General features: G+C 36.5%; 2 protein-coding genes and 1 pseudogene across 2 annotated transcripts; 1 reads left to right on the top strand and 2 right to left on the bottom strand.

Moving 5' to 3' along the window:
• The first annotated feature begins 467 nt into the window (after positions 1-467).
• Positions 468-3,149, top strand: LOC103966382 (annotated as a pseudogene).
• Positions 3,150-7,544: 4,395 nt separating this feature from the next.
• Positions 7,545-16,629, bottom strand: LOC103966381 (nicalin-1). Its single transcript, XM_009379538.3, has 14 exons — positions 16,332-16,629; positions 15,788-15,957; positions 14,666-14,769; positions 13,361-13,427; positions 11,853-11,945; positions 11,609-11,773; positions 11,357-11,497; positions 11,206-11,283; positions 10,381-10,493; positions 10,239-10,299; positions 9,390-9,557; positions 8,633-8,734; positions 8,334-8,423; positions 7,545-8,208 (listed from the first exon to the last, which is right to left on the bottom strand). Exons 1-14 carry the CDS (start codon positions 16,627-16,629, stop codon positions 8,146-8,148), a joined length of 1,713 nt encoding a protein of 570 aa, XP_009377813.1. The 3' UTR covers positions 7,545-8,145.
• A 4,180-nt stretch (positions 16,630-20,809) lies between these two features.
• LOC103966380 lies at positions 20,810-25,946 on the bottom strand. Its single transcript, XM_009379537.3, has 9 exons — positions 25,727-25,946; positions 25,446-25,621; positions 24,580-24,681; positions 24,357-24,413; positions 23,255-23,335; positions 22,917-22,951; positions 22,354-22,443; positions 22,087-22,246; positions 20,810-21,333 (listed from the first exon to the last, which is right to left on the bottom strand). The coding sequence occupies exons 1-9, from the start codon at positions 25,842-25,844 to the stop codon at positions 21,217-21,219; spliced, it is 936 nt and encodes a 311-aa protein (XP_009377812.2). The 5' UTR covers positions 25,845-25,946; the 3' UTR covers positions 20,810-21,216.
• Positions 25,947-26,418: the final 472 nt, after the last annotated feature.

Below are 26,418 nucleotides of genomic sequence, written 5' to 3'. Positions count from 1 at the left end.
GTAAGAATCTTATAGGATCTAGAATATCCTTTTTTTTTTTTTTTCATGTAATTCGTATTACTTGGAGGGAAGTAAAGCTCGTCATGATTAATATAAATAAAGGCACAAGGTCAAGAGGAAATCAATTGAGCCAGACAACTAAGTCCCTTCTTCCATCTCTATGTTGTCATTTTCTTCTCTCTCTAATATTATTCACTACAACATGTTATCAGCTTGAAGTATATTTCTAAACTTGAAAAGAAGAATCGTTGACGTTGTGCTACGAAGAAGATTCTTCTATGAACAGTGATAAAAGCTTTATTAGCTAAGTAATTATAACTTTATTTATGTGAATTCGAATTATATATCTTGCTATGATTGCAGTTTTAACGGGCAACCAATATCGGATTGGTCATACCCTGACGTGTGCATTAAATGCCAATTGATCATCTCAAGCATGGATATTGCATTACTCACCTTTTTTTTTTTGTTTTTTTTATTAGACACCTTTTCTCGTTAGACTTAAGGTTTCTCCCATTGGATTTATCGTAGCCAAATTTTGGTGAGACGATAGTGTCGCCGACACGCACGCACCGCGCAACAAGAAAATCAAATCTCCCTCTCTCTCTCTCTCTCTCTCTCTCTCTCTTCTTGAAAGAAATGGCGGCTTCGTTAAGAGGCCGAATGTCCAATGTCCAATAGCTTTCTCAGGAACACCTCACATTCCATGTCCTATATCTCTCCTGCCCACTTTCTCTTCTCCAGGGGATTTTCTTCCAAGCTTTTCGTCAATGGTTCTCTCTCTCTCTCTCTCCACTGAGATCTTTCAATCATCTCAGACAATTATGTCTGTAGACATCGAAATTTCAGTGAAATAAATGTTAATCAAGGTATTAAAATTACAACATTTATTTATTTCACCTACATCACACACTCATTTCACCTACAACTTCATTTACTTCACCCTACCAACTCCATTTACTTCACCTACAACATCCACTCACTTCACCAAAAAAATGAATGGTGGTGATTCACTCTCAAAGCCTATAAATAGGCTTCTCCATCAAGAGGAAAGAACACCAATTCACAAATACATTTCTCTACTCCCAAAATGGAAGAGAATACTCCCCACACACACAAAGACCAATTCACAAATACATTTCTCTACTCCAAGACCAATTCACAAATACATTTCTCTACTCCCAAAATGGAAGAGAATACTCCCCACAAACACCAATTCACAAATACATTTCTCTACTCCCAAAATGGAAGAGAATACTCCCCACACACATCCAAATCCTTGAAGCCTTAAAGTTCTAAAGCTCTCAAGAAAATCCCGAAGGATCAAGAAAGCACTCTTCGTTCTTCGTCAAATCAACCTTCAAGATCAAGCCCAAAAGCCCTTGAAGAAATCCACACAACCATTATTCAAGATCAAGCCCCGACGGCCCTTGAAGAAAATGTTCATCGTTCATTATCTGTTCATCCTAAGATCAAGCCCCAACGGCCCTTTGGATCAACAACCTCAACAAATTCACACATCCAATCGTTCTTCAAGATTAAGCCCAAAAGCCCTTGAAGATCCGTTCATCCAAGATCAAGCCCCGACGGCCCTTGGATCAACAAACAAATCCACACATCTATTCTTCAAGATCAAGCCCAAAAGCCCTTGAAGATCCGCTCATCCATCAACCTTCAAGATCAAGCCCCGAAGGCCCTTGAAGAAACTTCCATCAACCTTCAAGATCAAAGCCACAAAGGCCCTTGAAGAAACTTACAACTGTTCATCCAAGATCAAGCCTCGACGGCCCTTGGATCAACAAATCTACATCTTACGGAGATCGAATCAGAGGACCAAATTTAAGAGATCGTAACCCAAAAATCATTAAACACAAAATATTACTTTGTGCACGTATTCTTGTATTCTTGTTTCAGGAATTTTCCGTGTTCACAATGTCCAATGAAAAAGATTTGATTTTTTATTTCTCTTTGTAGACCCGTTTGCAGATTAGCTGTTTGTTGAATTGCCTCTGTAAATCTCCTTTTTGGGTTCGACAAATTGCCTGTATGTAGTTTTTTTTTACTACTAGTATTGTCTCAATTAACAAGGATTTCTATGGTTTGTGTTTATTTCGCGTAATCGGATTTAGGGTTTGTAAACTCATTACTTGGTATTAGATTTTTCGAAAACCAACGGATTTCGGAAATGCCTGGAATGGAGGAGCTATTTTGACTGGAAAATGAAATGGAAATCTCTCTTTGATGGAATGGAAGCTTAAATATATGAGCATGGTTTATTTGAAGTCATCATAAAGTTCACAATTTGAACTCGGGAATGCATTATGATGAATTGTTAAAATCCTTCTTCGGCCTTACCTTTCGAAACAACCATAGTACTCGGGTATTTGGCATCCACACGAGCTTCTACGTTACGTGAAGGGTAGGGCAGGTTTCGTGGTTGTGACTTATATGATCAACACTGTGGCTGTTTTGTGCATCGTCGTATTTATATTGTTTGACACGGACATTTTTATCGAACTTGTGTTAACCAAGGGTTGTATCTCGTTAGGTATATCATTTGCCACCACTGAAAAATCATTAACTGAAGCATTTTCGCCATTTGGAAAGGTCGTTCAAGGTAATGCCCTAATCTTGTCTATACAAGCTTAGGCATAATTTTCTATATTAATAAGCTGCAAATTTCAAACATCCTGCTATCGTTATTCCTTTTCAGTTCACATATCGCGAAATGCAACTACAAACAAGTCAAAAGGATTTGGATATATGTGACCTTTGAAAGAGAAGAGGAGGCCCAGAACGCTCTGACGAACATGAATGGGAAGGTAAGACTGCATTAGTTCTTTTCTCTCACTTCAGTCCGGGGATGTTTCTTGACACTACTATAACTACTTGCAGATGGTGGATCAACGCGTTATTTTCGTTGACAAAGCAGGGCGCTACACTCGAGGGGTCTAAAGTGCAGGTCGAGAGAAGTTATGTTGTGCTCTGTGATAATTTTAGGTAATATTGCCTGAATGACTAGTGATAGCTGGAATTTTTCTGAAAGAATTTGAGGTTCAAATAATTTTTAGTTCTGTTTGAGATATTACAGACTTTTTGTAGCTTGGGTTAATTGAAATAATCATTTTAGGGTTAAGTTTTTGAAGGCATTTTAGTTTTACTTGAAATAATCATTTTAGGTACGTCCTTTCATTATTTTTTTTTAATAAAAAAAAGGCGAAATTCCCATTTTAAGGTTAAGTTTTTGAAGGCATTTTAGTTTTACTTATTTTACACTAGCCCTTTAGTACTACAGGTTAGTAGTATTCATCTTCACTTGTAAGTGAGAGGATTTAGGTTCAATTCTCACCAAAGACAAATTTGAACCACATTATTGCTAGCTCATTGTGAGGCTAAACCCATCCCTTCGCTAGGCTTGGGAAATAGGTCGTGTTTGCCGTGTTCGTGTAACACTTGGTATCTTAACGGGTCGTGTTCTTTCACACCTATTATGTTAACGGATTCTTAACATGCCAGGTTATTTTACCCAACAGGTAAAATGACCCCATTAAGAAAAATATTTTTTTTCTTCTAAATTTGCACATACCCCACTGCCACATAAATATTACTTCAAAAACTAATTTGAAATGAAAAACCCCAAATTAAAGAAACGAAACCAATCTTAATTCGAAACCTAATTCGAAGCAAAACTCTATATTTTGGAAGTAATTCGAAAGAATCAACAATTACCTCGATCAATGCTCGAGGTTTGCTCAATCCAGAGAAAGAGAATTGGAGAAAAAAAGTAGCAAATCAACTAGTGGTAGGTTACTAGGTCATATGTGGTGACAATGGTGTGCTGGAGGGAGATTGGAGAGGTTGGAAGTGGACTCGTGGCTGGCCGGAGTTGAGGTTCGAGACTAAGATTCGAGAGTTCAGTTTGAGAGAAAAAGGACATCTGCTTTGGTTCGCACCTTTGAGAATGCGAGATAGTCTGATTTAGGGCTGAGAAAAACATTGGACGGTTGAGAATAGTCATCAATTTTCTAAATTTAATTTAAAAAAATATGCATACACACACACACACACACTTTAACTTTCAATTCAGTTAGGGATTTAATCATATTGTTGTTAATTATAGTATTTTTTTTAGTGGTATAAAATTGTTAAATTAATATTTTTCTTATCGTGTAAAAGGTTACCCACATGTATATCTGGACCAACTCTTTATTTTAACAGGTGTTTATTGGGTTACCCGATAACGACCCGAAAACTTATTAATTTCATGTCGAACAGGTCATGTCAGAAATTACCATGTCTACCCCTCGCTCTTAGTGTGGATGCTAATGTTGCTCCCAAAAAAAAAGCTTACCCAAACCAAGAATGCAAAAATAAAAAAATTTAAATTTCGTACCAACCTTTTGAGTATCTAAGTATTGACGAAAATATAAGGGCAAAAAACTCATTTCACACAAAAATTGCAGCAATTCACACGAAAAATGATAGCCAACACCTTTTATATTCCCTAAACTAACATTCATGTTTAATTTTGCTTGTTATTTCCATGTGATTTATTTAGTTCAATAACCGTTTAGTTTAATATCCACAAATAAAGAGAGGTTGTACGAGTAAAAAAAATATGAGATTGTCATTTTCCTTTACGCTGCTTCGTTGGACATCTCGTATTGTACTCACAGTCCCAACAAACTTTTTCAAGCCGTGATTTTTAAAGTAAATACAGTAAAACCTTTTTAAAGTAATACTATATAATGGAATAACCTTCTTAAAGGCATAAAAATATTTCGGTCCCAACTTAGGATCAGTTATGTATTGCAATAAACTCCATGTTGTAATAATGTATAATTTTTCTTGGTCACATGTTAAGGAAATATGCCTCCACATAGCTTAATTATCAATGAGTAAAAAAATATGCAAGAAACAAAATACTTGGCACCTAAGGAATCCTATTTAGGAAATACAACATTCATTAAGAATAAATCAATCAAAAAATAATCTCTTTTTTTTTTTTTTTAACTACACCTCTATTAAGTCATAACCTCTCTAAAGTTATAAAATTGATTTGGTACCAACTGTATAACTTTAGAGAGGTTCCTTGAGATACCGTTAGGTACGCAGATAGCGAGGAACGAAGGTTTTATGCTATGTTTGGTACGCACAGGATGAAACGGGACGATTGTTCTGTTTTGCGTTTGGTAAGCACATGGCAATTGGAACAAAAGAGTAAATGACTAACTTATCCATATTTCGTTTGTTGTTTGGTGCAATGTTTATGCTATGGGATAGGACGGGACAATTTTTTAGTTGTTCATATTTCAACACATATATGTTTATCTATGATATATTTTTTACACTAGCAAATATCAATACTTTTTTCGTCATTTTATTAATTCATTTTATCAATAGTTTATTATTATTATACACACCTTTTTACTTGACTCTTTCACCCCCTGTTTCTGTATTTTCTCTTCTTCCATACGCTTCTTGTTCTTCGCATGCCCACATTACTCCCAGTAAAAATCAAACTCAGTAAATCAAACCCATACTTTCTCTTCATTTCATTTTCTTTCTCTTCAATTCAAACCCATATTTCTCTTCTTTTAATTTCTTTCTCTTCAAATCAAAAACAGAAAAATCCAAAATTGTTTTTTTTCAATTTACAAGGGCTTCGTCGGATCTTCGAATCTGCAAATTCATTTCAATCAATTTCTGCAGCGTCGTCATCGTCGTCCTCCCTAGGCTTACGATGACAGCCTTACTATGGTGACGGCACCATAGAAGAAGGTAGAGTGCGGAGGGACTGAACAGGCAACGGTGGAGGAGCTTCGACATCATCAGCGACGGCTTTGGTCTCCTCTTCGCGCTTTTTGTCGTCGTCAGAAGAGGCTCGATAGTGCTTGTTATACGAGTCCAAGGCGTCGTTGGCACGGTCTTGTCATGGGACTAGCAAAGAGGAGGGAGGCAACATGAGGAAGGTGGGTTTGGGTTCAGATAGGTTTGCTGGGATTGGGTTAGCCATGGTTAAGTTGCTGGGTTTATGATGGAGGAGGAGGCGGCTACAGGAGAGAGGGAGGGTAGACAGTGGAATTAATGAAAAAGAGGGGTATTGTTGTCCAAAACAATTATAATTTTGTGTTTCATGGGCTGGAACAAGTTGTTCCAAGGGGAAGGTGGAACGAAAAAATGACTACAATTCGTTCAACGGAACAACGCGTCCCAAATAATTTGGTGCACCAAACGTGGGACGAGTGCGTTCTGTCCCACTGCGTTCTGTCACATCCCACGTACCAAACGATACCTGAGATCACTTAGGATCTGAGTTTTATCGTAATAGACACATTAGTAAAGTATCATAGTTAAATTTTGACATTGTTACCATTTAGGCTATCCCCAACACAAGGAGCTAAAATCTCAAAATTTAGCCCTGTATTTTCCACTATTCACCTATACATATTAGGTTAGACATTTTTTTTTTCCTCCAACGGAAAGGAACCTATAATTCCCACCCCAACTTAATAATTTGTTAAATTTTTGTATTTCATTGATTTTTATAATTTTGGAATTGTTGTAGGGCTATTTGACTGAACTGTATAAGGACAGAGAGGGAGAGGGGGCTAGTGGCAACAAGAGAGAGAGAGAGAGATTTAATTTTGAGGTGTGTATTGTATCACCCCCTTATGCCTTTATTTCTAGTAGTAGGATAGGTAGAATCCATACCCTTTTAGGATTACATCTCTTAATAGGTAATCAACTCCTAATATAAATATACAAGATACTCCTAGATACACTAGGATTTATACAATCACATTCCTAATCTAATAAGATTGCAACATGAATTAGTTTTTGTATAATTTATCTCGTTTTATTTTTAAGAACATTTTGATGTAAAAAATAAAATAAAAAATTCAAACTCCAAACAAAAAAAATGGTTGAGAAAATTGAAATTCTTTATGGATTAGTGAACAAGCGGTTGTGTATTTATAGAGTTTTAGTGTTGGATCTGATTTGGATTAATTAATAACATTTTAACTATTGGAGTTAAATTTGAGTCGTTGGATCTTTTTTGTTACCGTTAAAAGTGATTAAATTGAATTTGAGCCGTTTGATTTAAAAAAAACGAGTATTTGTCATTTTCCCCCTTAAACTTGCAAAGAGTTGCCAATTTCCTCATGAACTTTAATTTTAACCAATTACCCCATGAACTTTTGTAATTAACCAATTTACCCCATGATGTTAGATTTGGGAATTTTCCATCCAAATCAGTCACATGCGCGCCAGAGTGGATCAAAACTCAGGAGGTGCGCCAGCCACTGGATCTGGACAGCGCGAGCATCTGATCGTAGAAAGCCTACTGCCGGTGCACTTACCCGCAGCCAATCCCACTTGCAACCTTATCCACCCGGTGTGCGAAGCCAAAATCCTATTATTCCCGACCCCTAAATACACCCCTTGAAGAGGTTTAGGGCCCAAAATTTGTCTTTTTGTTTCCCACCCCTCCCTTAAAAATAGCCTGAGGTATGATAAAGAAAGTAACATTGGAAATACTCTAAAGCAAAAAATAACCCAACTTCAATATCTCAGGCTTCAACCCGAATTACCAACGAGGTTGAAACTGTTAACACATTGTAATCGTGCACATGTTCATTACAACTATGAATACCAAATCACAAGCAAATGCAGAATCAAAATGGACAAATTGTAATTTTCAACTCATAAAAACACATCCTACTTCACATTCTATAGGAGTCGAAGCAACAAGCAAACAAATCGGGTGATAAAATTGATCACTCCAAAATCTTTTGCTACTCTAAGATCGTGTTGCCTTCTAGCAAAACCATAGAAAGATCTCTATCTTCACCTCTGCCCTTCTTTATTCGACATCCGATTGAATTCAATTCTCATACAAGTTGCCAGAAATATTACTTGGATAAAATATGAAACGTCAACAAAAATAATTCTCAGCTGCTTTCTGGCACGATAAATTATAAGCATCTTCCTATAACGAACAGCTGAATGATTCTCGTGACATGAACTAGGCCAAGACATTGATGGAACCACTAACAAACTAGTCAATAGTCGTTTTAATCTAAGCCAGAGAATCTTCAGTAGCAAAAAAGCAATTTTCTGGCACAATCCTACCTTCGGTGATCAAGCTGTTTTCACTTTACGTGAGGGAGGTCGTCGAAACAAACTGATTAGATCATCAAGACCCTGTCAAAGAGCAGCACAAGCAATTCAAAAAATTCAGATATCTGGGTCAATTCCATTCAATCTACTACAAGTAAAATGTGAAAATGGCAGAACAAATATACGATGCGTTGCTATAGGAACAATACCCTAGTTGTGATGACAAGGAAACTGAAAAGTACGATCAAGTATGATCCCAACACCAGAAGCAACAGCAAATCGAATGTCACACTAGCCACCTGAAATAACATGGTTACGCTGATCAGTCTTTATGCCAAAAAAGAAATGATGAGTAATTAAAAAGATAATGCGACATATGACAGAATTCTTGAACGCTCCTACCAATTTTGCAGTAGGACAAGCTTAAGAGGCCCTTGGCTAGGGTTCAAAAATCAACATAAAATAACACAACCAAACAATTTTCTTTTTTCATATACACAATTAGTACCTGATATACGTTAAGTTTAGCCCTAGTTGAATCATAGAAAGTAAACATCCCGTCAAGCACCTCATGCTGCACGTTCACCTCATCTGTATTGTCTTCCAATTCCTGTCGATAATATCAATTCTGATAAGTCACAAAAATATACCAAGGAAATGAAAGGGAAATAAATTTTATGTAAGACAAGGTTTAAACTTTCCCCTTTGATCTAAGGTCTCTCCCTTCCCCCGTTTTTTTAATGATTTCCCTGTACTTGATTATCCCATGGTCTACCACACAATATATACCCAACCCACCTACAATGGCAGCTTGAAGCACACCAGGTGCTGCCCCCAGTTTCTTTAATATCTGTGAGAAGTTTTGCAAGCTCGCAGTTTGATCACATGTCACGATTGATCTCTAAATTTAGGTAACTTGGAACTCAGAAAGCAATTTATTTTAAGAAACCCAAAATTTTTATGAAATATATTTGCGTATTCCCACAATAACATGTTGAGCCCAAAAATGAAACTTATTAACCCAGCAAGGTATCATTCCCAAACTTCTGAAGGTTGAGCTCAGAAGACTGTTGACAATAGAGAAACCTTAGATGCTTCCAACATATTCTTAACTTTGTTCTTTTTCATACAGTAAGAAAACTAGAAAACATCTGTAAATAAATATTTAATAAATAGTGAGCAACTTTTATCATAATCTCAAGGCAATTGTGAATGGTGAAGATATAAACCATGAAATGTTCTGTAAAATATAAACATAGTATAACCTTCTTCAACGCCAAGATAAACGGGTCATTCTTTGATAAAAATGGTGCCACTCGAGGTGTTTGTGACAGTAGATCCAACCACGATTTTATGTAAGAAGGATTAACTGCTAAACTACTGTTGTCTGCAAAGATTTGAACATTCTTTCCTTCATGACCATAGATATGCCTCTGAATACAATATAGAAGGAAAGAATACATTAGAGATTATAAATAATTAAGGTCAGCAATCACTTACTTCCAACCCATTTAGTAATTTTTCTAGTTAACCATTTTAAATTCTATTGGACAAATTTAACAATTCATATTCCAGAATTCGAAATGTTACACACTTCTTGTTCAAGCAACTATTACCACATCAACGCTAGTTGATGATGGACCTGAATCGACTGCATCCATGAATACAGACATCACTAGGTTATAAATCCTTCGAATTCTTATATCGAAGCACATGACAATCACCAAGTGCAACCGCTTTTACAGTGTTTATGACAAGTGTCTATATCACATAATGCCAAAGTTTCTAAGTAACAAGATGCTGGAGTTTTATCTAGATGGACTCCATTCCTCTCAGACCTACAAGTCTAATTGTCAAATATCCGGAATGTTAATAAACATAAACAGACAGAAGATTCCACAAAAGCTTCTCATTCTTCAAAGCTTCAGGTATCTAAGAAGCATTGCTAAACATTATATCTCCTTAAACATGACAAAAGTAGAGAAAGTAGAAACTTACAATCTATAGTATAACCACTAACACCATGGTTGCATTCTTACAGAGATAGTACAAGAACAAAGAGAGAAATATGTGAAAAAGGATAACAGAGTAATTTCCAGATAGATTAACCTTACCGCAAGGCTCTCAGCAACTAGCTTGACACTTCTGATGATTGCAGTTTCATTCACGAAAGGTCTGCACAATCCAAGATATCAGCAAAAGACCATTTATTCACAGGTTCCAGAAGTAAAAGACATGGGTCTAAGAGAAAATAACCTTCCATCAACAAGACTGCCAGTGCTTTCTAACAGTTCAGGAGCAAGGGGGAGTTCAGAAAGAGTGGCAGCAGTAACTCTCAGCCGTGAAAACTGTTCATGCTCCCAAGCTACCTACAGCAATAAAACAGTTTATCACCTGATATAAACAGTAGGGTACAGGAGTGCAATGAAGACACAGCATGTTTCTAGCAATGGATAAGTACTTTGACGAAGATGCACCCTGATTGATTTACAGTCCCACAAAGACACAACATTAGTAGTGTCCTGTTTGGTTGCAGCAGCATAACATATAATTTTGAAGACAAACCTACAAATTGCCTGTGTAAGGTGTGACCTCAAGATAGACTGAACAAGCAAAATATTCATGTTGATGATCAGTAAAGATGTCAATAGATAAAGTTTGCAATGAACCCCATGCAAAACCTAATAATTAGTTTGATTATCCTAGAACCAGATAATAGAATTAGGGGATTCTCAACTCTCAAGTCATAAACATTTTCCATGAAATTTCAGTATAAGAAGATATTGAGCCCTGAGAATTTCCATATCAAAGCCAGTAATGAAAATGATTGCGGGTATCATAAAATTCCCCAGATACAAGATTTTCAACCAACCCAGAGACCAGGTTTACCATCCGAGGAAAACCACTGAGTTATAATAAATAATAGTTTTAATGCTTCCAAGAATAAAGGGCAACATAACCAAACATTTTTCCTAGTTTGAGGCATTTAGCATTGTACTTAACCATAAAAAACTCTCATAATCATTAAATTGTTATAACATAACGAAATATTCTTAGTTCACCAAAAAAAATGGTACTTACTCGGGGATTTGAAATATTTATCTTCTTGTGCTTCAGACCAACGTTAAGGCCCAGTTCTTCTGCTACACTAGAGAAACCCTACAGCAAATCCCACATTTAAAAACTCAAAGTAAACAATTGTAGTATATTCTGTACAACTTTATTAGCTTACTTCAAAAATTTGCTTTATGTAGGCATTTTCCGGAGGCTTAGACACATGAATCCACAAGTCATTGTCCCATGAGCCAATACTATTCAAGCAAATAGCATAGTCAATACTCTCACGCTGGCGTTGATCAAAGCTTCGAAGCCACTGTAATACGAAAATAATTAAGATAATCATACACAAGATAAACAGAGGAAAAAGATTTTAAGTTACTTAGAGAGAAAATGATAGCTTTAATAACCAGGAAGAGATGAGCACCTTATGAGTTCCATTGTAGTTATAAGGTCCTCCTGATGTTAACCCAAAAAGTAAATTATACCTTCCTCTTGTCTTAGGATTGGAGTAAAGAATAGAAAACAACCTAGCAATCTCAAGAAGTGCCACAACACCGCTTCCATTGCTATCACTTCCCACTGATAAAGCCTATAAACATAAGAAATTTAGACCTTTATGAAGTTTAAAGTAGCTGAAGTTATTGGCAATATGCTGTAAAGTTACATACAGGAGCTGCCCCAAAAGTGTCATATGATGCTACTATAGCAATAGTTGGAAGCTGATTTGCATCTCCATCTGTTTTCAGTCCAGACAACCATCCCTGTAATCATCAAAAAGAAACATTCAATTTCCAAACAAGGTGAAGCAACCTAAACACTATCAACTGCATGTTCAGTCTTCCAATAAAGGGTTTCCAGTTACAATGATGCTGTAATGAAACATTTGCTGATGCTAATTGGAGAATAAGGTTAAAAAGACTACAACTAAAACCGGACTGATGCTCAGAAGTGCGAAAAATATTCAGTACAGATGACATACGGTGTTAACAAGTATTTATCTCCTAATATGAATATAAAACTGAGAAATGAGATAATCTTATCCGGCCATTGAGTTTTACAAAGTGGCGGAATAAATATGCAATGACCTCACTTCACTTTAATGTATTACAATGAGTTACAATGTCAACCAGCTCCTATGCATACTAGAGGTATTTATGGTTGCAACATAAGCTGTCAACTTGTAACTTAACGGGTTCGGAATACTTTTTGAGCTTAGCATAGCTTTAACACCTCTATGACTGCAGGGAAAGACTGCAAAAACTCAAATCATTGAATACAACTAATCAATACATAGACAACCAAATAATTCTTGGGTGACTACTTAAAATTAATATGATAAGCCAAAATCATTAACAATTTCTCCATCACTTAACTCTTTATTCCAGCAGCTAAAATGCAATCCATACAGGAGTAAAGCTTTAGTTGTGTACAGGGAAATGTACCCAACACATTATAAGAGCAGTCCAGCGTAAAGTAGAATTACTAGACACGTTCTAAAAACTAAGCACGTTTTTAACGGAATTGTAATCAAAACCTAATACAAGACTTCGAGCGTGCATTGGACTTACTAGTCATGTCTTAAAGCCTAATGATGGAAAACTCATTTTTGGAATGGATATGAATATTATTGTTAGAAGCCTCTCTTATCATTTGATGTACTAGTCTTCTTCTTCATCATCATCATCATCAACAATATAATCATGTCCTTAAATACTCTGAGAAACTCTATTGCTACCACAAACTCGGGGTTATTTTTGTTGCCATCGATTTTAAGAATGTGCTGTTTATATTTGGGAGAAAGAAAAAAATGCTCATCTTCCATAAAGCTTTGAATATTATACCCCAAACAATTTGATACACTTATACGTGCCTATTAACTTCAATAACAATTAGTTACAGAGTTACAAAGACACCAATTTGGCTTCGCACAGAAATGGTGCATGAATCCTGTAAAAAACTTGGTGAGAGGTCAGACCACTACAGTTAGTGTAGAACCTTGGAGAACTTTATGGACCCAACTACGATGATTTAACATGGAAAATTTGCACCATGGAGCATACTCCTAAATATTATCTAATCTCAAATCCAAATGAAAGAGGACGCCAAAAGCAAAATAAATAAAATGAAAAATGACAAAGATGGTACGAAATAAACAAGAAACTTTTTGAGCTCAAACCTGAATGTTTGTGATGGTGGGTGATGCATGCTTTTTAGGTTCTGGCACTGAAACAACAAGCTTGTATCTGCAAAATTTGACCAGAAAAAGAAAGAGATTCAGAGATGTTCTATGACTAAACATTATCACCTCCTCAAGCTCGTGCAAAACAAGGATATATAAGTATAGTGTGAGTTGCTATTGGCATACCTAAAGGTCCCATTTGGTGGGTGGATGAGATTAGACCTTAGGGATAGGATTGGATTGGTAGGAACATATAAGACAGGACTTGTAACCCAAGTATAAGGAAGGTTAGATAACCCACTCTATTGTGGATTCATAACCCATCATGTCCAGTCCTGTCCATCTCACATTTTGACACAACAAACAATGGACTGGACTCAAGTCCATTCCAATTGGTCATAACCTATCCCAACCAGCCCACCAAACAGGCCCAAAAGGACTGATGCAAACAATGACAATCATATAGTACCACAAACAGAACCATATGTATGCATTTAAAGCACAATTAAGATTCACATATTTTCCTTTAAAAAAGCACAATTGAAATCTGTAAAAATGAGTGGAAGAAGAATAATTAATAAGGGCAAAAAACAGAAAACAAATGAGGACAAGAAAAGAAGCTTAGTACTGTATAAGTTGTACTTGCTTTCTAGACGTCATAAAAAAGATCTCCTAGCAAACCACATATGTATTTTCACACTACAAGTTTCTAGGTTTTTGTTCTCACCCCCCCCCCCCAAAAAAAAAAACAAAAAACAAAAAAAAAAAAAAAAAAAACCTCTTTGCTGTTATGCACAACGCTCTTTAACAAACTCGGTCTCCAAATATTTTGTCTACGGACCTCTGTTCTTTTATTGCCCCTCCATCACCCCTATCCTCCAGCTGGTTCCTAGTAAAAACCAGCTCACATCCTATGGGAATGAATATCCCCTTCTCTAAGCCTCCTATGACCAGAAAGCTGCGCCAAGTTCCACCTTCTGGAAGTAGCTATAAAGTTTATTTATTTTCAGTAATTATGGTTGCCACCCCTCTAGAATCCTGATGAACTTGGAACACAATGATTCTCTGTGCAATCTTTGCATCTTTAGTATGGCATTCCAAGTATAATGATAAGGGCACGAACTCGCTGTAGGGACCACCCTCCCAATGTAACTCCCTCTCACTAGAATCACTCTCTCTAGGACCAATATTTTTGGAATGTCATAGATTTGAAATTCATCAAATTGCAATTTAAGGTGCACACACTATGCAGCTATCTGTCAAATAAGTTCCATAATATAAATCATATAGCAATTTACTAACCCGCCAGTAGTTGCAGTAGCAGGCTGACCAGAGACATCATTCCGCTTGACATCAGCCAACACAGCCTCAATATCATCATCTTCAAAAGCAAAATATACAGGGTACTGTAACAGAACATACCACCACAAAAATATCCTTTAGAAAATATAATTTAACAAACACTTAAATAAGCAAAAAAGTAACTATGACTTTAGAATTACTCCCATCCTAATATATATGAATTCTCCAGACAAACAAAATTCAAACAGTGCATCACAGATAGGAAAGAATTAACATGATACAATACAATTTCATTTATGAATGCTGAATGCAATTCAATTCATCTGAAACTAGAACCTACATATTAGTTTCCCATTGACTATTATAGAAAAAGCAAACTTATATACAATAGAGTGTAATTTTTTTATTTTTTTTAAGATAAAAATAGATTGGAAGCGTAGATGATGTAATAATTAACGTAGAAGGACATTTTTCAGAATCTAATTGCTATTCTCAAGTTCAGTATTGCTGGTGAATGTACTCTAAACACATGCTCACCAAAAGAAAACCATATGCACCACAATACCAAATATGGTGCAAGTACTCTGCTTTCATTGAGGGGTTCAAACTCCAAATGCAAAATACTATAAGGAATGAAAAACAATTACCGGGGTGGTTTACTGGGAAATACAAGAATCCATTGGATTTCACACATTAAGCTACGTAACTAACAAGCAACACCAAGTAGCTGTTGCTACCAAAGCTCTGTTGAGCATATATGCCATACTGATCAAATAAAGTAGCTCAAGCGTATGATTCAGTGGAGGCGGAAATTAGGGAAAAAAGTTAATCATCTATCTTAAACCAAGGACACTGAAAAATTCAGTAACCTATCAACTAATATTCCAACAAACAAGTCAGAAAATAAACATTCATCATTTAATCAATATTTCACAAGTTTTACATAAGAAGGCTTGAGGAAAACTATAGAAGCTAGCTGTCAAGCAATCATAAAGCTAAATACAACAGCATATGCATAGGCACACGGGTATCATAAACAATAACTAGGGAGCTGCAAGAAATGGAAAAATAATTGCCGGAAGGTAAAAAAGGACAAGAAAAAGTTATGGCAGTTTAACTCACAGGTATCTTGGAATGAATAAGTAATTTTTCAAGTTCGGCCAGATAATTCTTCATTGGCACCTTTCCATCAATTTGATGATTACTCGTTGCCCTTTCTCTATTTTCAATACTAAATATCTGGGGCAGCAAAAACAGCAAACCTCCCAGAGGCTGCTTCTGGGTAATGTACTCTGCAATATGATTAACAATCTCGATCAGCAGTTAGAAATCACCAACGGAAAGACTGGTCAGTACTCAACGAACTTAACAAACTCACTTAAATTAGTTATAGTTAAGAAGCAATCAGATTAAACATTCTGCTTAATTTGGTCTTGAGAATTCATATATTTGAAATTCAAACCGCAATATTTCACTTTAACGAGCTGTTAGAGAAGGGAAATCTAGAGCTGCACGTACATTCGATACGTCAAGAACTTATTGGAATACCCAAAATGTTCCTGATCAGCATTTTAGAAAGTAAAATCATCAAACTTAAAGCACTTTTGATAAGCATTTCTGAGATTTACTCAAATCTTAATCTCGAGAGTGGCAATAGTAGTAGTACCAGTGACGAAGGAGATGTTGAGTTCGCGCAAGGGGATGATGAGGACAGTGCGGGAGAGATCAGAGCCAGGAGCAAAGTGCAAAGACCCAGCATGGTGGTTGAGGTTGGCGAGCCGAGATCCGAAAGGAGCACCGGAGATGTCGTACTGGATCAGCCGATACACGTCGACGACGGTGGCAGCGTCGCATAGCTCAACGCAGGCGACGAGGATGAAGACGAGCGCAATCATCGAGTACATGGACTCCAGCACTTGGCGCCCGCCGCCGGGGCCGGCGGGCTTCGCTTGAGCCATAGCCATTCTCCGATTGGGATCCAATCCTCTCTCTCTAGGGTTTTGGGATCGGAGGAAACAAAGAGCAGGTCAGAAGGAGGGAGAGAGAGAGAGAGACGGATATTTGTATTATGTAAATAATAAAATGAAAGAAATCGGGAGGCTCTTGTGTGTGTGAGTGTGTTGGTGGTCGGACTCTGGAGTCGTAGTGATGACAGAGAGAGAGAGAGAGAGGGTTGGGCTAGTTTTAGTGTGCACTCACTCAGCCAACCCTCCCTCTCCTAACTAATTTGATTGATATGTGATTGGTTCATTTTCAATCAATTCTTTTCTGCAATATTCTTCCTTGGACCATCATTTTTCACAATTGAACGGTTGAGAGTTAACTAAATCTTATTGTATAAATCTCGGATGAGAATCCAAGAAATCAATTCATCTTAACCGTTCATTGTATATTGTGCGGCTAGTCTTCGTTAGGTACTAAATTCAAAATAATTTCTTACTGCAAGATGTACAATGAACGAATAAGATGAACTGATCCCTAGTATCCTCATAAAGAGAATCCCAGATAGGATCATGTTCCATAAATATCAATCGTTCATCAGTGTCTTTTGATGCTTAGAAGAGCAAAGTTCTTCTTTCTTGTTTCTGCTTTTTATGTTTTTTATTTAGGAAAAACAATACTAATCTCTACTCTCATGATGTCAGGACTCTATGGGCTCGTTGGTTGTGTAAGACTAGTCCGATTTTGATAACTCATTAGATCCAATGAATGGTGAATAAAAATTGGTATGTGAACTTGTGACCATGGAATACGAAGTTTTTTTTCATGACTTGTCCCTTTTTGATATTTTTGTGAGGATTAGAATGGATAAGTTTTGTTCATAATTTCTTCATCTTTTGTCTCACAGGACAAGATATGCAAGTTAGCATTCATATTTTACTTAAATGCTCACTAAATCTAGTGAGTTTTGTAATGAACAATTTGTTGAATTGCATGAATAATTCATCTTTTTTGGGTTATATACTACTAATGGCATAGGCATTTTGATGTTGAACTTTATTTCAAGTTGAATTTTAGTGTGGTAATAGTGAATGGTTTATATTGAATTCCAAAATAAAGGATTATATTGGTTGCTATATAAATGGTTTATATTGTGATATTGCGAGGCTTGTGTTTTATTATGTCTTGCATATATGAGATGGAGTTCATATCAGGCATTGCAATAATGAGAGGTATGACCGCATGAGTTAGGTGTGTTCCATGGGTTGGTGCCACGATGAATCGAAATGGTTGGGATCACGGTTTTCGATAAGCATAATCAATCAGTAATAAAGACTATCTTTATTTGAGGGACGAATTGGCGACCGAGGGATGGACATTGTGATTTGAAAGAGCAATGGCCAGTGAATGAATGTGTCATGGGTGGTAATTCATATAACAAGACACTCGGAGCCAAAGCATGGTATTGGACGTGTAAGTTCTGCGTGTATCGGAGTATGAATTCACGAGAATAGAGGTGGGAAATTGGGATGAATGTGTTAAGGGGATTAGTTTGTATAATAGAACACTCAAACCATCATGGTAGTGGTAAACGCACAGTATGGGACATATAGGTCCATGCATTTTATTATATGAACTAACGGTATAAATGAAGAGTTTGCATTGTTGTTAATAATGATGTGATAGTACTGTCAATTTATTGTTGTCCATTTATGTCCCGGCTGAGCTTTTGAAGCTCTCCCCTCTATTGTTATGCAGGTTTACAAACTAAGCAGTTGAAGGGGTAGGTGAGATGAGTTCGAATTAGGTGTGAGACTAGAAGCTTTATTTATTTATTGTAGCATTGTAAAGAATTCTTGAATTGGTTAAGAGGAATTTATTTTCCACCCCGTATTTCGTTTCAGTTTCTCTATATTTATTTATTTTTCAAGAGGAGTTTTAGTTTTCTCTATTCATTTAATTTTCTACTTCGTACACCTAACGGAGGATTATTTTTCCACTGACCTCAAGTTTTGGGTGTAACACTTTATCACCCTAAGCAATTTACAATGTTGATTGCTTTTAGGGCATACATCCAACACACAAGCTGTGACATCCCACATCGCCCAGGGGAGTGATCATTAAATGTATATTCCCATCCTTACCTAGCACAAGGCCTTTTGGGAGCTCACTGGCTTCGAGTTTTGTAGGAACTCCGAAGTTAAGCGAGAAGGGGGGCTAGAGCAATCCCATGATGGGTGACCCACTGGGAAGTTGCTCATGAGTTCCCAAAAACAAAACCGTGAGGGCGTGGTCGGAGCCTAAAGCGGACAATATCGTGCTACGGTGGAGTCGGGTCCAGGAAGTGATCCCGCCCGGGCCAGGATATAACAATTGCACACGGATAATCACACACCACAAGGAGACACGCACATGGCTAAGGAAGATTATTAATTTCCTGCGCCTTCTTTATTTGTTGTATTATAAATTTACAATCGATCTAATACGTAATTGGAATTAAGTATCATGTTTACTATCTATTTTCCACTCGTGTTTAATTATTTAAATTAAATTAATCTCAATTACATGCTTAGAAACCCAACACTTCATTTGTAACCACACCACAATCTCCATTGTGTTATACAGGGATTTGATATATAATAAAGTAAGCAACATGAAAGATGGAGTTTGATATAACTGACTCCTCAAATTTCAATACTTCATGCTCAACATAGTTGATGTCAGAATCATAGACGGATATGGACGCAAATTTCCACCAAGGATGAGATGACATAAATCATCCTCCAAAACAATTAACACTGTTAGGACAATTGAAGAACACCCAAGAAAAAGAGGGGAACGTATCCTCCAAAAAGGGAGGAAAGCATCCTTCAAAAGGCCTCTGATGCTTAAGTCCAAATTAGTTTAAGAGAAACTGAACATGAGAGAATTTTGGGTAGCAAGTGGCTATTACCGATCTCCTTGGTTAACTTGGCAATTTGTAAGAGAGACTCCACTTAGGTAGCTGGGAAGCAGGGTTGTAGGAGGTTATTACTTAGAAGAGCACTGGTTATAAATATTTTATTTTATTGTTACTAAACAAAAAAGAACAATCATTGTTACTTAGTTATTCTTAATGAAAAGTTATTCTTCATAAAAGTTGTATGGATATAAAGTATTACATTAATGGTGAAGCATATCAATTTTCAAGATGTAACATTGGAAAAATAATACACAATCTTTAAAAACAAACCAAAAGTTTCATGCCTAAACATGATTGAGAAGTTAGAAATATTTTGAATTCAATAAGAAGGTACCCATGTTACCGAGGCATTACGTACCCGCGACCTCAATACCGCATCATCCACTCTAAAAATAAAGCACCGGCCACCTTAACTTTTATGACATTGAATATTTTTGGACTTATTGACAATAATTACAATGTGGAGTTTATTCCTACAATATATATATTTTTTTTTTTTAACAAATAATATTATCTATATTAAGGAAGAGGATGTGAACTTAATCTCACAATGAGCTATTAATAATGTGATTCAAATTTTCCTTTGGCGAGAATTGAACAAAAAACTCACTTACAAGTGAAAAAAAATATCACTAGACCGTAGTACTTGGCTCCTACAAAAATGCTATTCTTATCACATTTTTCATACCACATTTTTACCACCTCCCTGATAGAGATGGGACCACATGTATCGTGAGGCCTACTTTTATTTGAGGCACGATACAAATATAGTATGAAAAATATAATAAAATTAACATTACTCTTATTCATATATATAACTAATTCAAATTACTACAAGGAAGTTATTCCTTTATAAAATATATCACTATAACGAGATTTTAATGCTTATAGGGCTTAAGAGTTGTCCAAAGCCAACTATATTATATTTTGATTGCACATTCTCCCCCAACATAGAAAATAAAACATTAGCGGAATGGTCTCCTCATCGTCGTGCACAATGATATAAACCGTTTATTATCTAAGTCACTTTTTAAAGATCAACTCGGTAAAAAAATGACGTAAAAATTTGTACAAGATATGAGCATCCTAAAATTAAAAGTAGACGAACAATCTTTTACTGTAGCTCTTCAGAATACTTGTAACTCATGTGACAGCCACAAGACCTATCTAAAATAACTAAGATCATAAGCAACACTGCAACAGACTAGCATTATTTTGACAGGATTAAAGAGAACAGGATCTTCGAAACAAAAATGTCAACTTCAATTAGAATGGCCGAAGCATGTTTTACAGCACACAATTTGTTCTAAACTGTAGGTTTTACGAAACATGCCTCGAGGATAAACTGATGAGTAATAAATTGCTAACATTTGGACAGATCTTGCTGGAGAAACATGATCAAAGTAACTACAGGTACAGCTAACAGAAACTAACCTGAACGAAGAAATCAACCGTGTATCACCTCAGACCACGTTACTTCATTTCACTCTTCAGATTATCTGGAAGATGCTTTTCGTGTTTGGCTATACATAAAGGATATAATACAGGTACTGACGAGAAGGAGAACATGCGGGGCAAAATTTCAGGGAGCGGGAGGCATCAGACTCTGCTTGTGAAATTATCACAATGCAAAAAGCAAATGTTTCGGTCACTTTGAGCCTTCTTCATTATCCGGAAAGATAAATTGCAAGTCTTCGTTATCTCTATAAACTTGATATAGCGCAGCGGCTTTATACACAAACAACCCAAGCATAGCTGGCACAAGCTGTAATGAAGAAGCAGTTGTGTAAGCAAGAAACAAGATTTTATCAGTACGAGCTCTTCAGACATTCTAGGAATGGTCAATGCATAGTTTCAGAAAGAGTTTTTCTATTTATACTCCACGCATCATCTAAGTTCACCACTTAAATGTGTTTTCAACCCTAAAATACAATATTACCCTTCAATTAGCAATATAAAAAACAAACACAGGCAGACGCCCCTCTCCACTGTGGCCTCATCCGCCACCACTACTCTTCTTCCTTCTACCACTGCAGCACAAATCAGTTTCGTGTTGTTTTTCCCTTTGCAATCCCAAATCAGAGAGCTCTATTAGACAAACTTATATATAAACACTAAATAAGTGCCGCTCTGCCATCCACCAATTTATTGGATTTACTCAGAAAAGATCAAGGTTCTAATGCTCTTAATTTATTTGATAGATTGCTTTGTTGTTTTTGGTTCAAATCACAATTTTTCATTTTGGGAGGGACGTTTTGTCTTCAGTTTTTCTGGGTACCGGGTACAAAGAGAAGAAGAGTGGTGGTGGTGGAGAGGCAACATACGAAGAGGGAGGAGGGCCTGATCAGGGAAGGAAAGCTTTCAGTTTTTTTCTTTTTTTTTTTTTTTAATTTTTTTTGCTGGATTCTGTTTTAATAAGAAGATACCTATGGGCTGAACTTCGATAACTGTTGGTGTTTATATAGAAAAACTCTTTCAGAAAAGAATCTGAAGGCACAAGAACAACTTCAAGATTTACCTGGAAATCAAACAGATCACCGGCAAACTTTTGATGAGACAGAATCCACAATCCATATATTGCCGCTGGTATTACAAGCCTTGGAGATGAAAGCGCAATACCACACCCCTTTATCGTTTTCTCTAGAAAATCCTCCAAATCCTCGCTTCTTATTCCAATTCTGGATGAGAGGATGAATGTAAGTTTGAGCAAATTTGCAAGGACTTTTAGCAGAAAGAATAAGAGCATCTTCTACAATAATTAATATGAAGATGTTTTTGGTTTTACTTCTTAGTCTTCCTCTGCCTAAAAATTTGAGGGACTGCGTCTCTGGATATATTGTCTGCTTGCTGGTACAAGAGTTTAAGGTACAAGCAACTGCATTGAAAATGATACAGCCTGTAAGTTAAATTCGAGATAATCACAAACAAAAGGAGCTACATTAACAAAGCGAAAATTCCTCTTTTTCTTCTCAACCTTTTTCTTTCAAAAGAGAACTCTTCACTATTACAGCAAATAATTAAAAAAAAAAAAATACTGATTAACTCATTCACGCCAAACACGTCTTCTCAAGAAAAACATTTACCAACTTTTTGTCAAACATTTTATGAAGAATAGCACTAGCGCATCAAAGTACCATTCTAAGCAACTTTCCTTTTAATATTCTAATCAAGATTGTTAAAATAATTATTAAACCCCCAAGGCAAACCAATAACCAAAAGCATAATACAAATGGAATAAGAGTTGTTAAATCATTGTAGACTTCATTAAACAAGAATTGTGCCTGGACTATTGGTGCAAGCTATAGCTTTAGCAAAATAACCTCAATTTAATAAGTTGTATAAACAAACCTGAAAAGAACTCCCGTGGCATAACTGATAGCGGCCTGTGTGGTTGACTTGCAAGTTAGTTCTCCATACCCAGAAACATAGACTACATTATTTCACCGTTTAGTGTAAACTTAAAGTGAATGAAAGCAATCTACCGTGGAAAATAGGTCATGACGCTCGGGAAATTACAAATATTTGGTCAGCATCAGTTTTCTAATATTCCTGGCACTAATTCCTACATTCTTCTCATCAACTAAACAAAGTACCCCTAGCAGAATTCATGAAAGTATGCCCCAAGCAGGGTGTCATCGGTAAGTTCAAACTTAAAGCTAGTGTGTTTTATTCTTGAAAGGTAATACCTGGGATGACAATGCTATTAAGCAATACCCAGTACATGCAGTTCCAATACCAATGGATAACAGCATTAATTCCCTCTGTAACTGCAGGAAAGGACAGAGAATCATCATTCATTTTTGTATCTGTTAAGAAACACAATATATACAGATATATTTCATGCTGACACCAAAAGGCAACAAACAGAAACAAAGCCTCAACAATGTCAGATGCCAACAAACAGAATAAACATGTACACTTATATATACACACAACAATGTTAACTGCCAACTTGCCAAGTGCCAACCAATGGAACCAAAGTGCACATCCGCAATGGAATTAGTGTAACCAATGCTAGAAAATTTATCATCATACGAACATTTGACAATGAGATAAAGTCAACACGATCAATGGAACCGATGTAAAGCATATCCACAATGTCATTTTTAGTGGAAATAAACCATGCATAGATTTGGCTAATTTATAACAGTGTGACTGATACTTAAATATTGTTATTTCTTTATATAAACATCATATAGCAAGATACTACTCTTATCAATCATTGAATGTTCATTCAACCACGTAAAACATGATATGTGCAATCAAAATACTTAAACTAATGTGTATAGACGTTGCTGACGCATTTCAAACAACAATTTTTAACCAGCAAGATACTCATATTGAAAATAAGTACTCCTAAGATTTACTCAACCATATAGATTTGTTTAGGATACAAAAGGCATATAAAGAGTCAACAGTTCAAAGTTTACTTTGATAGTAGATCCAACGCATGAAAGCGTAAATTTGATTGAACAATCTATTTGAGACACAAGCACACTAAATAAAAATTCATCTTACTTCAATAGATAGCTTCCTAATAGATTTTGTCCTAACAATGTGGTAATTCTATTTGTACAGAAGCGCCCCCCCCCCCCCCCCCAACCCTTCCCGTGCCCCACAAAAAAAAAAAAAAAATTTGCTTAGCCCTCTGTTCTGATTTCATGGTGCCCATTTTACAATTTTCATTAACTTAAAAGAAGAAAAATGAAAAGAAGAAAAAAATACATCGACATAACCCATTGACTTGCAACAAAACACCAAGGAACATACTGGGTTCAAGTATCATACAGCTTCATACTGAAGAAGGTTGAGTTTCCTCCTTCTGTCACTGTCATTCTGCAAGGCCTGTAAAGTTACGTAAGGTAGTAAGGTAACAGAGAAATATCAAATCTCCCCTTGTAAAGAAACTAACTATGAAATTTTCAGCCTTTCTCTTCCTTACTTGTCACAATGGAAGCATAGCAAACATAGAACAAAGATTAGAATGCCAAGATAAGCAACGAAAGTATACCTTAGCTCTGGCTTTTCTATTTACTGGTGCAGATATGTCACCTAGAACCCACTCGTTGGTTGTTGACAACTTCAAAAATCCACCAGCATCATTTTCAGTGACCTAAAAAAAGAATAAGAAGTAAGTAATACATTTTTTTCACTCACCATTTTAAATTTGAAACAAACAAATACAATGCCGTTTTAGCAGTTGGATATACCAAATCCTAGGGCCGGTGAAGAAAAGCATTATCTATAATCTATCTGGAAAATAAATCCAAAAAGCATGGCCCTACAGACCTTAATTATGCTCATCCCGCTTTCCCACTGATTTAATAATCTAAAAATCGTTGCTCACAAGGTTTAAGCCTCAATGGTCAAAACCTGCGCAGCGACTACATTAACTTTTCCTCAGGATTTCATACAACTTTCCCTCTGTAAGTAAAGAAACTAAGAGCACCAGTTATGAAGTTACTCAAGTCAGTTAATGAACTACCAAACCCTTCTGCAAAAATCACATTATCGACCAAAAAATTAATGAACTACGAAACCCTTTTGCAAGAATCACGTACTCTTTTACTACAGTTATGTTACGAAAGAAAGAATGTGCCATACTATCAAACTATAGGCGAGATGAAGTGAAGCAAGCAAGGAAAGAGTTTCGAAAATGCGATTGATCCACTTAAGATGAGATCAACAGAACGAAAATTCAAACCCATAAATCCGAAATTGGCAATGTTATTACTTACCCCAGGATATTCCAAAATAATATGGTTTGATATCCATTTAACCGAACACTCAGGCACATTGACTACAACTTGGGAATGTTATGCAAATCTTAAGCAGCTCCGGTTCCTAAAATTTGAGTTGAAGAAATCTCTCTGTTACCTGTTCTGCTAGCTGAGGAGTATCACCAAATTCGGCACCATCATCAGCATCAGCATCAACAGAATTGGCAAACTCCCGCTTCCAAAACACATCAGAAACTTTTGACACCAAGTCTCCATTCAATTGCCTTTCCTTGAAAAATGTCTGCAGAACGTCCTCCTCTGCAACTTCACTCACTGCAATTCAAGAACAAAAAAAGCAATCAAAACCCATAAATAAGAACTGCCAAATGAAGCGTTTTTATTGAAGGTTGCAGAAATGGAATCGATTTGGGGGCTTACCAGGAGGTGGGGTTGTTCTGAGGGCAGAGACAGTTGGGATTCGATTGGGAAGTGAACGATTAGGGATTGGAAGGGTTCTTGGGAAGGAGAAGGACTCAACCCTGAGAAGGGTCTCCATTGTCCCTATCTGCCAATGCTCTCAGTGGCTAATTGTGTGTTCCGCAATGCAATGGTGAACTGTGAAGGAAACGGGGCTGTTCCATTTTTATTGGAGATAAGGTGGTGAGAGAATGGATTTTTCCCGGCCTAAACCATTCTCCTATCTGAAAGTCTAAAATTAAAGGGTAAATTACAAAAAATTATCTCAACTATGGGTCGAATAATATTTTCATACCTTATCTTTTTAAAATGACAATGTGATACCTCAACTTACGAATTTGTGACAATGTCAGACCTTTGCCAGTTTTCTGTTAATTTCTCTGTTAAGTGCTAACGTGACCCACTCACTAATCCAACTAGATTAAAAAATAATTAAATATATTTAAAAAAATTAAATATTATAAATTAAAATGAGATTAAAAAAGATTAAAATGGCCTAGGGGTGCGGGCCTCCCTTTTCCTCCACCCCTTCCTCCACCCACACCAACCTTCTTATTCTGTTCGACAAACCCCAAACTCTTCCTCGTCCCCGCAACCTTCCCCAACCCACCCCCATGCCCCACCTCTTCCCTTCCCCTACCTCTTGCTGTCCC

This window comes from the organism of the source record quoted next, unplaced genomic scaffold, assembly GCF_019419815.1.
Source record: "Pyrus x bretschneideri cultivar Hongxiangsu unplaced genomic scaffold, Pyrus_bretschneideri_v1 Contig5, whole genome shotgun sequence".
Classification (NCBI taxonomy): domain Eukaryota; kingdom Viridiplantae; phylum Streptophyta; class Magnoliopsida; order Rosales; family Rosaceae; genus Pyrus; species Pyrus x bretschneideri.
This window is presented reverse-complemented; position numbering and strand designations above follow the sequence as displayed.

Bases quoted from the DNA above. Each gene is read 5' to 3' on its own strand.
- LOC103966381 (XM_009379538.3), bottom strand. From the start codon at position 16,629: ATGGCTATGGCTCAAGCGAAGCCCGCCGGCCCCGGCGGCGGGCGCCAA. The intron at 11,774-11,852 runs GTATGTAACTTT...TTATGTTTATAG, and splicing joins ACACTTTTGGGGCAGCTCCT to GCTTTATCAGTGGGAAGTGA. The intron at 10,494-11,205 runs GTAAGTACCATT...TTATTGCTGTAG, and splicing joins TAAATATTTCAAATCCCCGA to GTAGCTTGGGAGCATGAACA.
- LOC103966380 (XM_009379537.3), bottom strand. From the start codon at position 25,844: ATGGAGACCCTTCTCAGGGTTGAGTCCTTCTCCTTCCCAAGAACCCTT. The intron at 23,336-24,356 runs GTATGATACTTG...CCTTTCCTGCAG, and splicing joins ACCTTCTTCAGTATGAAGCT to TTACAGAGGGAATTAATGCT. The intron at 22,247-22,353 runs GTAAAACCAAAA...CCTCTCATCCAG, and splicing joins AGGCAGAGGAAGACTAAGAA to AATTGGAATAAGAAGCGAGG.